Raw genomic sequence first — 11,607 nt, forward strand, 5'->3', positions numbered from 1 at the left:
AAGAATGGAGCTGGAATAATCTACCTTCCTGACTTCAGATTATACTACAAAGCTACAGTCATCAAGACAGCATGGTACTGGCACAAAAACAGAAATACAGACCAATGGAACAAGATAGAAAGCCCAGAAATAAACCCATGCACCTACGGGTACCTTATTTTTGACAAAAAGAGGCAAAAAGATACAATGGGGCAAAGACAGCCTTTTAAATAAATGGTGCTGGGAAAACTGGCCAGCTACATGTAAAAGAATGAAATTAGAACACTTCCTAACACCATACACAAAGATAAACTCAAAATGGATGAAAGACCTAAATGTAAGACCAGAAACTATAAAACTCTTAGAGGAAAACATAGGCAGAACACTTGATGACATAAATCAAAGCAAGATTCTCTATGACCCACCTCCTAGAAAAATGGAAATAAAAACAAAAGTACACAAGTGGGACCTGATTAAACTTAGCTTTTGCACTGGAAAGGAAACTATAAGCAAGGTGAAAAAGACAACCCTCAGAATGGGAGAAAATAATAGCAAATGAAACAACTGACAGGGGATTAATTTCCAAAATATATAAGCAGCTCATACAACTCAATACCAGAAAAACAAACATCCAATCAAAAAGTGGGAAATAGACCTAAACAGACATTTCTCCAAAGAAGACATACAGATGGCTAACAAACACATGAAAAGATGCTCAACATTGCTCATTATGAGAGAAATGCAAATCAAAACTACAATGAGAAATCACCTCATACTGGTCAGAATGGCCATCATCCAGAAGTCTACAACAATAAATGTTGGAGGGATGTGGAGAAAAGGAATGCTCTTGTACTGTTCGTGGGAATGTAAATTGATACAGCCACTATGGAAGACAGTATGGAGATTCCTTTAAAGACTAGGAGTAAAACCACCATATGACCCAGCAATTCCACTCCCAAGCATATACTCTGAGGAAACCAAAATTGAAAAAGAGACATGTATCCCACCGTTCACTGCAGCACTATATACAATAGCTAGAACATGGAAGCAACTTAGATGTCCACTGACAGATGAACAGATTAAGAAATTATGGTACATATACACGATGGAGTATTATTCAGCATAAAATGGAACGCATTTGAGTCAGTTCTAGTGAGGTGGATGAACCTAGAACCTATTATACAGAGTGAAGTGAATCAGAAAGAGAAAGATAAATATTGTATACTAATGCATATATATGGAATCTAGAAAAATGGTACTGCAGAATTTATTTGCAGGCTAGCAATGGAGAAATAGACTTAAAAGAACAGATTTATGGACATGGGGAGAGGGGAAGAGAGGGTGAGATGTACAGAAAGAGTAACATGGAAACTTACATTACCATATGTAAAACAGATAACCAATGGGAATTTGCTATATGTCTAAGGAAACGCAAACAGGGGCTCTGTATCAACCTAGACGGGTGGGATGGGGAGGGAGACGGGAGGGAGTTTCAAAAGTGAGGGGATATATGTATACCTATGGCTGATTCATGTTGAGGTTTGAGAGAAAACAACAAAATTCTGTAACGCAATTATCCTTCAACTAAAAAAAAAATTAATTAAAAAAGAATGAAGGATTAATGAAAAGAACTTCTTAAATTTAGCATATCAGGCATCCAAAGGCTCCAAAGATGTCATCAGTAATCTCTCTCTTGGTTCTTGGAGCCTGTATGATAGCACCATCCTCAAGCATCCTCTGCCTTCATGGTGGCAGCATGCTAGTCAAGTCTAGACTTACATTCTAACATCTTAGCAACTCCAGTAGTGAGCATCTTCTTTCTCCAGCAGAAGGAAAGGAGTTACAAAGCTTTCACAGATGTGCAGGTAGATATTTAACCACAATGTTACTGATGGGCCAAGTATAGTCTCTGTTTCTAGTCCAGGAAAGCAGAAAGGAGTCCAGGGAAAGCTCAAAGCATGCAAACCAAACATCAAGAAGAGAAGACTTCTCAAAGGAGTATCAAAAATTTAGAAGGAATGGATGCTATGCAGTCAAAATCAATAGAAATCTGTAACAATTTAGCCCTTGGATTACCAATCACCTATACATTCATTTCTTTCCATATATATAACTTCTTAAATATCCATGTTTAACAATATTACTATCTTAACCGTAACAGAAAACACACCCATTACTTCATCATGGTGGGAAGGCTGGAAGGAAGACAAAGACAATGCCAAGTTACTGGATTCAACAATAAGTCTAAAACATTTGTATTATGAATATTATTCTTGAGCAAATCCAAACATGAATTTTTTTGGTGGTACCTCACAATCTCACAATATATATCTATACAATAAATGTAACTATCCCCTGTGTAATTAATATACAATGGTAAAAGAAAAAATAATCATAATGCCCACTCAGAAGAGTGGAAAATGTAAATATGGAGGAGATAATCAAGAGGACATGACCGTCAGCTGACCCATGAGCTGGATCTGGGCAATCAGAGGCTCCTCACCCCCTCCCCTGTCCTTCAAATGTACACTCTGTCTACTCTTCCCACGGTGGGAAACAGCCTGGAGAGCAAGGTGGTGTTGAAACCATCTGGATGGTACAAATGACTGAACTCGGTTAAGGCCTCTGTAGTTTAAAGACTCTGGTAGGCAGGTGTAGAGATCACTCATCTTGTGGCTGCCAAACACAAGCCTTACACATTCCCCTGCTTAATACACCTGCCGGCGACCAATCTGGAGTGGTCTCCTTCTTTTCTTTGCTATCTCCTTGCCCTCTGTGCAATGTGGACCAGGTCACAAACCAACAGTAAACATATCATGGTTATTAATTCAAACCGATAGACCATATGCTACTGATCAGAGTAGCAAGAATTGCCTGTCATAACAATGGAGTCTCTTGGAGTCAACCAATCTGGATGCATCACCATCATCATGGTGGTGATACACCACCATCTCAGAAGACCTCACTTGTCCATTATCCTCTATGGCCTCAGATCTTCCTTCTAGCAGCTGTAGTTTTAGTAGCCCGCTTCCTCTTACTGAGGTTGAGAATTGCCTTTGAAGTAAAAAGAATACAAGACTTTGTTTACCAGGCTTGAGGTTACCCTGGAAATAGTGCCCCTAAAAGCTCAATGAGCTTTTGGTCAATTTACTTCAGTCAACTGACTGAACTAGCAACCAAAGCCAGAGATCTTGTCAAGATACCAAACTACCTTTTAAGTTTCATAGCAATACTGAGTCTCATAGCAATAGGCTTCACATTACTCACCCATTAAAATCCTCTGTTTAATGATTTTCCTTGAAGCAATGTGAAATAATATGCTGGAAGAGGAGGCACAGCTACTCTATCATTTGTTCCCTGGTTGGATCCTCTTTCAAAACTCTTTAGTAACTGGAATGTTACTTTGGTCAAGAGACTGGGACTATAATGGATGAGTTGCTTGAGAAAAGTTGTAAACCATAACTTTGCCTGAGTTTAATTTAAACTCCTGTCTTTCCTCTTACTAATTTTAGTACAGGGTTAAAAAAAAAATCAGAATTTCCAACCTTCAAGGTTCTTGATTTTCTGATTCTCTTAGATGGCAGCTACAGGCAGAAAAGGCCTCTCTTACTTGAAAAGACAATCTCCTCTTCCCTCTCTACTTCCAAGCATGCCAGCTTGGACCAAAGAAAATTGCTTTCTTATGAGGCAAAAACTGGCCAAAACACTTGAGAATCCCTAAAGTTCCAGCCTCAGTAGCTCTATGGCCAAAGACAACCCAGGTAACAATCGAAAGAGCTGCTTCATAATTCCTTAAAAGGAATCGCTAGGGGAAAGCAGTCCTCACTGCCTTGCACTCCATTTCAACATTCAGGATCTGTTCCCACAATGTCCCACTTCCAGTTACTAAATCTACGCTAGCAAGGAAATTTTTCCAAGTGACAAGAATGCAATTTAAGCTGACTTGAAAGTAATAACAATAGAAATAATAAACTTTACAAGGGAGACCGTTAATGGTTAGAAGATGATCACCACAGAAAGAACTCCAGGTACTCAAGCTGCATCAAGATATAGGTCTCTGGGGACCTCACTGGTGGTCCAGTGGTTAAGAATCCATCTTCCAATGCAGGGGAACTAAGACCCTACATGCCCTGGGGTATCTAATCCCAGGGCTCTGCAGCTACTGAGCCTGCATGCCACCACTAGAGAGACACAAAGATCCTGGAAGCTGCAACTAAGACCTGACACAGCCAAAAATAAATGTTCTTTTTTTTTTAATTTTAAAAAAAATATATATATATATATTTCTCTCTCTTGGCTTCATACTTGGTCAAATTCTAACATAGGTCAATTCTAACATCTGCTCAAATTCTACAGCTATAGGATGAGTCCACCAATTCAACAACCCCAAAAGGAAGAATTTCAGTTCAAGTCCTGTAACTGATCCTGTGGCTCCCCTCAGATTAAATGCTCACCTAGGAACCAGTCATGGTGATTCTGGACATGTCTGGGTTATACACCAGGTCATGTGAACCCATCTGAACCAGCTGAACTAAGAACAGAGGATGAGTGGTTCATTTAAGGAAAGTGAGGTACTATTACTAAAAAGGAGAGATGTATGAAAGATAAACAAAAAAAAGAAACATCCACTATTCCTGGTAACATGACAAACAGTAATAATATTTTTAATTTCTATGCAATGCCACACATATATATATAATTCACTTAAAATAACGTGTTCTTAGTTATGTGTGTATATATCTGACAATATATGCTGAAAAACAATTAACAGATTCTTATTTATTCCAAGACATCAGTTCAAAATAATATTTACTATACAGTAATACCCTACACAGAAAACATTCATATATAGTCAACAAATATTTCTAATTGTAAGAAGAGGGAATATGTTAACTTTATATGAGTCATTTATTTCAAGATCTTGGATCTGGACCCTACTGCTGAACAGAATTTCAGAATCTTGCCCTCTACCGCCTAATAACAGTGTCCTGTACATTCTCAAAATTCACTTAACTTATCCAAGAGCCAGAAATACAAATAAAATAAAATAAAATAAAAGTATACATAATATAGCCTTCTGCCCTCAGAGTTCACAGTATAGGAAATGAACCAATAACTAGAGACTAAATATCATACACAAAACTAGAAAATGATGGTTATATCTTTGTAAAATAAGGAGATATGCTGACACTGCATGAAATATCACAAGCAGAGGCAATAAATGAAAAAAAACCTATGAAACTGATGCAAACTACTATTAAAGTAAATAATCAAAAATGTTGATAACTGAATTTTACAATACTGCCACATCCTTGGTCCAAAATGGAAGCTGAGTTTGCTGGAACCAATAAATTTGACACTGTATTTGGAGAATGTACAGCAAAAGATGAGGGAACCTTGAGATACATTTAATTAACCACAAAGTATTTGCCAAAAACTGACTAGCAATGTAAGAAATACTTATTTAAAATTACTATAACTTGATCACAAACTCATAGAACACATGCTACTTAGTGGTTAGTTATATTAATATGACTAAATTAATACTTTAAAGGAAAACCTCAGAACTCTTCAGGATATTGAAATTCCCAATATTTACATACACACTCAATTTAGTTTTCAATACCTAATAATAAGAATAAAATATAATTCAAATTAATATGACAGGACTTACATATGAACATAAAATGAAGGATATTCTATTTTAATATAAATAAATGTGGTTCTGTTGATATTAAGGACTTCCATGACTCAAAAATCCAACTACATATTTTTAAAAGAAATTTAGTTCATAAGCAGAACACATTTTTTGTTCATGAAATTATAAATATCTTCAAAATATAAATTATTCTGATTATGAAGCTGCAGATGAAAAAAAATCTAAGGAAGAAAAGTCACTGTCACATTCAAGTACAGAAGGGAAAACCTTTTAAATTTCTTTTTAACAATAATACCACAATCCATATATCAAGAGTAGAGAGGAACTTAGCACATAAAATCCCCTTATAGTATCTTGTTATACTTTTAATACAATATACAGTATACCACTTAGAATGCAAAAAAAAAATTATCGAAGGAAACGTTTTCTACCATTAAAGATACACTAGTATATTGCATGATTTGTGAAAAAAATCAAATGCTATAGATTTATAGTACCTAAGACACCAATTCCAAAAAAAAAAACCTATTGTGAATTAAGTAAACATTAATGTTGTATTTTATCTGTTCTAAAAATGTTTATATTAAAATCTATGATAAGATACTTTCATGTTATAAACAGAGAACATGTTATGTATACAGAGAATTTACTTCAAGGAAGTAAAAACCTTATATAAACATATACTGTCTTTACAAAGTAAGCAACTGATTAAGTAGTATGCCTAGTATGCCTGTTTTATAATTGAAACAACCAACAAAATTTCTTTTCTATAGCTAAGTGCTCTTATTCTGCCACATTAAATAATACCTCCCAAAGCCAAACTTTGTCGATGATCAGTTTTTTACATTGGTAAAGCTGTAATGCAAAATCCTTGACAATATACTCTCACTGTAATTTATTTACAAATTAACTTACTCATATCCCTGATCCTATCCATCTCATATTTGAATGTTTCAAGTGAACTATAATATCATCATACAAATACATTCATCTACAATGGAAATTACTCATTTTACTTCTCATTCCATTGGTGATTCTTCAACAAATTCCCATAATCCACCCAACAATGGAAATGGACCTCTACCTCTGGCCGAAAAAGGACCCAAAATCATAACCATGGCTGTATTAAACTAGTCTTATATTTTAGTGTATACTTCAACTTTGCTCTGTAAAACTTTTAATTCTTTGGGTAAGGTATGTGAGAAACCTAAAAACCAAGTATTAGTCGTTTCACCATATAAAGAAAAAGAATATACAGGGAAAAAAATATTTTGACAAAGGTGGCTGAGACAGGGTTTTAAAGCAGCAACTCTTTTGTTTTGAAGTTTCATTAGTATTTCTTCCTTTCTTTTCTGTCATGGAAAGTACTGATACATATATTTCATTATTTCCAACTACATTTTAATTTAATGTTTTAAATTAAGATGGAAAACTAAAAAAAAACAACAAAAAACTCATTTTAAGAGATATTGGAAGCTTCCAACCTTTAGCAGGTCACAGAGAGCCCTAAATCGATTTTACTGATACACTCATTAAGTAAATAGAATTAAGTTTTGATGATTATTTTTAAACGCTTATGATCTCCAAATATTTTCTCAGTCAACATAAATTTTCACATGACACTTTCATCATGAGTATATGGGAAAGATAAAGCACTAAACCTTCCATTCAAGAAATATTACGCTGCACATGACTAATGTGCATTCCACAATCAATATACTTAACAACTTAATAGTAAATAGATGCTTTTGTCATTCTTTTCCCCAAAAGTTTCCATCAATTGTACTCTTTAAGTATGTACAAAGAAATTTTAAACCTGACTTTTTAATGCCAAAAACCAACACAGCTACATGTTAAGTGGATTTGGGGATGCAGCAGCATGTCAGTATTACCTTATTTCTGGTTACTCTAATTAAGCTTACCAGTAAAGTTAATCTTTAATAATGTTTGCATACGGACACTTCATGCCAGTGAAGACTTTCAGTGCATTGAAGATAGTTAAAATTCTTTTTTACCTCAACAGGAATATTTCACTTCCTTTCTTAACCTACTGTAAACTATAGAACCCCATCTGTTAAAAACTGATCCAGCATACATTGCTACTGCTGCAGAGTCCAAACTGGTTACACATTCAAATCAGTTTCCAGCTTGAAACAGTCTCTATTGCCTCTTCTCACAGAAAAATGTATTAGGTAAGCATATAAATACTTCTTAAAATAACCTAAAATCACATCATCTAAGGTAAAAATGGTATCAGAAAACTGTTAAAATAAAACAAAAAACTTTAATAAATGTTTTCTTTTAAATTTACAGAAAAACAGTACCTGCTAACCTACTAACATATTTTGAGATTTCATCTCTAAAAAAAAAAAAAAAAAAAAAAGGCAAGTACTGACCTCCTATTGGCTGCTGGTTAAAATTAAAATGCCCAAGAAAACAGTATTTCTATTAGTATTTTGAAAAGAATTTGGTTATACCAAGGAAGTGACAGTCCCCCAAACTTATACTGACTTTTTTGTGGTGATTTGTTTGAAGGGTACACAGAAGCACAAAGAAATGTTTGGTACTTAAACAGTAATAAATATAACAAAGAAAAGTCAGATATTTTCCTATTTTTCACTTGACACTCCAGCAAGAAAAACAAACAAACAAACAAAAAAAAAAACCCAATAGCTTTAACTTTTCTGTACATTTAAGAGGCACATATACCACAGACATTATCTAATCCCTGTCTCAGGGCACCACTGCTGCAGCTGCAGCTTTCTTTCAGTTTCCCAATAGATCAAATAAAAATAATTGCCTAGCTGAAAATTCTGACTGCATGGGTGTTATCAAATCTCTTTACAAGCATATTTTTATATTCCTGTGACTCCACATCAAATACAATAGTCAACTGATTGCTGCTGATTTAAGCTTTGCCTTCCAAAACCCAACCTGACATTTTGTCAAAGGCTAAATATTGCAGAGGAAACTGTTTAAAAAGCTGTGCTGCAGCAAAAACTGCATTTACAAGGCATTAAAAAAAAAAGAACTAATCTTAAATGAACTAGTCTTATTATCCGAAATCTATGGTTTTCCTCTCTTTAGTTCGTCCCCATGTCTTCCCCTGACATCTTGAAGATTCTTAGCCTCTCCGTAGATAGGATATCGCCAAACATTAAGTCATACACAGTTCTGCAGTAACTCTTTCTTATCATGTAAGAAACCAAACCTAGGGCTGAATTTAACACCTTTCTTCTCGTCTTTAGCCACATGAGACGCTCTCTGAAGGCAACCATAGAAACCAACCTGTATGATTAGGTGCCCCCACATTTTAACGCCTCATGTGCACACACAAAAAAATGACTACGAGGTCACTATATTCAGGGCCATATTACAAAGAAAGAAAGCCTACCTAAAAAGAGATGCGGATGGGGGGGGTGGGGGGGTGGGGGGGAGGCGGCTGGGGAGGAGAAACAGCCACAACACTCTCCAGCACAGTCTGGGAATATATTTAAAGGCAGCTGCAAAACTGCATCATTTTCCTCCTCGTTCGAAAACATCACACCCCAGCAGCTCAAGTGGAAGCTAACGTGCTTCTCACGTTTCAGGAGCACCGGGGAATTTAGGCTCCAGGGACAAGGCTTCCAGCCTTGGAGAGCCACCGCACCGACAATTCTAAGAGTGTGGCAGGAAGGACTCCAGAGAAAAGGAGGCCTTCCTCTCCCCGTGACCATAAACTCTCAAGAAGACCCAAACCCTGCACGGCCAGGGACGACTGACGACTCGCAGTCACGAGAAGTGATCCTAGGCGGTGTTAAGTTGGGCACTGCGCTCAGGTGGCAGGAGAGGACCGGGGGAGAGAACGGGGAGGTGGCGTGGCTCTGGCAGCGCGCAGGCAGGTCACCCGCTGGGCGATACCCGCTGGGCGATACCCGCTGGGCGATACCCGCTGGGCGATACCCGCTGGGCGATACCCGCTGGACGATCTGTGCTCGCGGGGACGCGCTGCGTGCGGGACCCGGGGAGGGGGGTGCAGGGGTGGGAGCCAGCGCCTGGGGAGGGAAGCAGGCCGGGGGGGGGGCGGGGGGCTGCTGGGAGGCAGATGGCGAGGACGCCTTTCCCCTTACCAGGTTGAGCACCGTCTCCACGATGTCCCTGTTGCTGACCTCTCCGACCTGTATGAGTCCAATCAACACTGCGAATTTCATCCGGATGTTGCGGATCGGCACCGAAGGGTTAATCATCCCCGCGGGCAGCACCACCGAGCCGGAGCCGGACGCCCCCCTCAACTCCCCCATCCCGCTGCCCCCGCTGCCGCCGCCGCCGCCGCCCCCGCCGCCTCCGCCGCCGGCCCCGACGGCGATGAGCCCCACGGGCTGAGGCTCGAGCCCCGGGCCCGGGCCCGGCTTCTCGCTCGCCATTTGCCCCCCTCCTGACGAGAAGGGAAGAGCCGAGGCGCCGCCGCCGCCGGTACCGTTATACCTGCCTCGGCCCCCGCCCCCCGGCCGTCGCCTCGGAGCCCCAGCATCCACCAGCGCCGCGGCGCCGGGCCCGCTCCCCGCCTGCGCCTCGAGCCGGCCCGCTGCGACGCCCTCCCCGGCGGAGGCGGTGGGTTATTCTCAGGCTTGTCCCCGGCGGAGGCGGTGGGTTATTCTCAGGCTTGTCCCCGGCGGTGGCGGCGCCGCTGACCGCCGCCCGGCGAGCGGCAGTGCCCGCCCAGCAGCTGTGCCGCTGCCGCCGCCGCTGCCTCCTCACGCTCCCCCTCCCAGTCCGTCCGGCCCGGCCCGCCCCCCGCGGAGACGCTGCCGCCGCTCGGAATAACCCTGGGGCGCGAGCGGCTGCCCGCGGCGCTGGCCGGCGCTGAAGCTCAGATCTGTGACTGACGCCGCTGCCGCCGCCGCTCCAGGCGCCACTGTTGTTGTGAAGCCCCGACGCCGCCGCTCACTCCGCCATGTTGCCGCCCCCTGCCTGCGGTAGCGGCCACTGCGCCTGCGCAGAGCCTCCGGGGGGCGGAGCCCTCGTGCACCCCCTTTTTCGCCCTGCCCTCCTTCCCCTTCCACCCACCCAGCCCGACACCCCTCGTCCCTCCCCCAGCCGCCCCGAACGGATAGACAGGTGAGCAGGTGCATGGGGACCGCTGCCAGCCACTGGGGCGAGCTGGCAGAGGCGGGGCGGGTGGTGGTTTCCTCAGAGTTTTTCCCTTGAGGGTGGACTCTCCCTGTGGGGAAGGACACGAGTGTGTGTCTCGCCTTCGCTGCCACCTCCTTATTCCCTGACTATCCTCTTGCGAGGAGGAGGTTCGTCATCTTCGTCGTCGCATCCAGCAGCTGCTACAGCCAGTGCCACGTGCCTTGTAAGGTAGGGGAGTGGCAGACGACCTCTTTCTGCCCCCTCAGGCCCTTCCCTCAGTCCTGTCCGCCTGCCCGCCTTGGAATTTCCCAGTGACAAAAAGTGGCTGGCAAAGCAGAAACGAACGCACTGTGGGGAATAATCCTGCATTGTCGGGGGAAGGATACAGATGCAGTATAATGGGTCTTTTTCTACAGCCATCAAAGAGGCTGACACCTGCACACACAGGCACGACTTAAAATAGAACTTGTCAAACAGTGATCCTCTCTGGATGGAGCTCTGAACAACAAACAGTTCTTGAACTCACCTCCCAGACTAAAAAGGCTGCACCGTGTGACACTGTGGGGTAGTAGGTTGGTGGGAGCGACAAATCCCACATTTAAAAAGTCCTTAACGGTCGTCAGGTATGATGCCAACTAATGATGTGCCCCTTTTTGTTAGGCATGTACAGTTCAGAGGATTTGAGAATTATCTTAAAATATAAGTAATTCTCTGCCAGTCTTAATCTGTGGTTAAAGTAATAGATTTCTGCGTCTTCAACTATAGAGAATGGAAAAAAAAAAAAAAGTTTTACTTCTTAAAATTAAAATGTACACAACAGACTTGCCGCTCGTGTCAAATTAAAACTAAATAGGCAG

The 11,607-nt window shown here is 41.2% G+C and overlaps 1 protein-coding gene across 1 annotated transcript in view; it reads right to left on the reverse strand.

The window, feature by feature from the left end:
- NBEA (neurobeachin) overlaps positions 1–10,041 on the reverse strand; it is a 649,896-nt gene extending 639,855 nt beyond the window's left edge. The window contains exon 1 of the mRNA XM_061133617.1: positions 9,748–10,041. Coding sequence (XP_060989600.1) covers positions 9,748–10,041 — 294 coding nt within the window. The remainder of the gene's footprint in view (positions 1–9,747) is intronic.
- Positions 10,042–11,607: the final 1,566 nt, after the last annotated feature.

Source organism: Dama dama, chromosome 30, assembly GCF_033118175.1.
Source record: "Dama dama isolate Ldn47 chromosome 30, ASM3311817v1, whole genome shotgun sequence".
Classification (NCBI taxonomy): domain Eukaryota; kingdom Metazoa; phylum Chordata; class Mammalia; order Artiodactyla; family Cervidae; genus Dama; species Dama dama.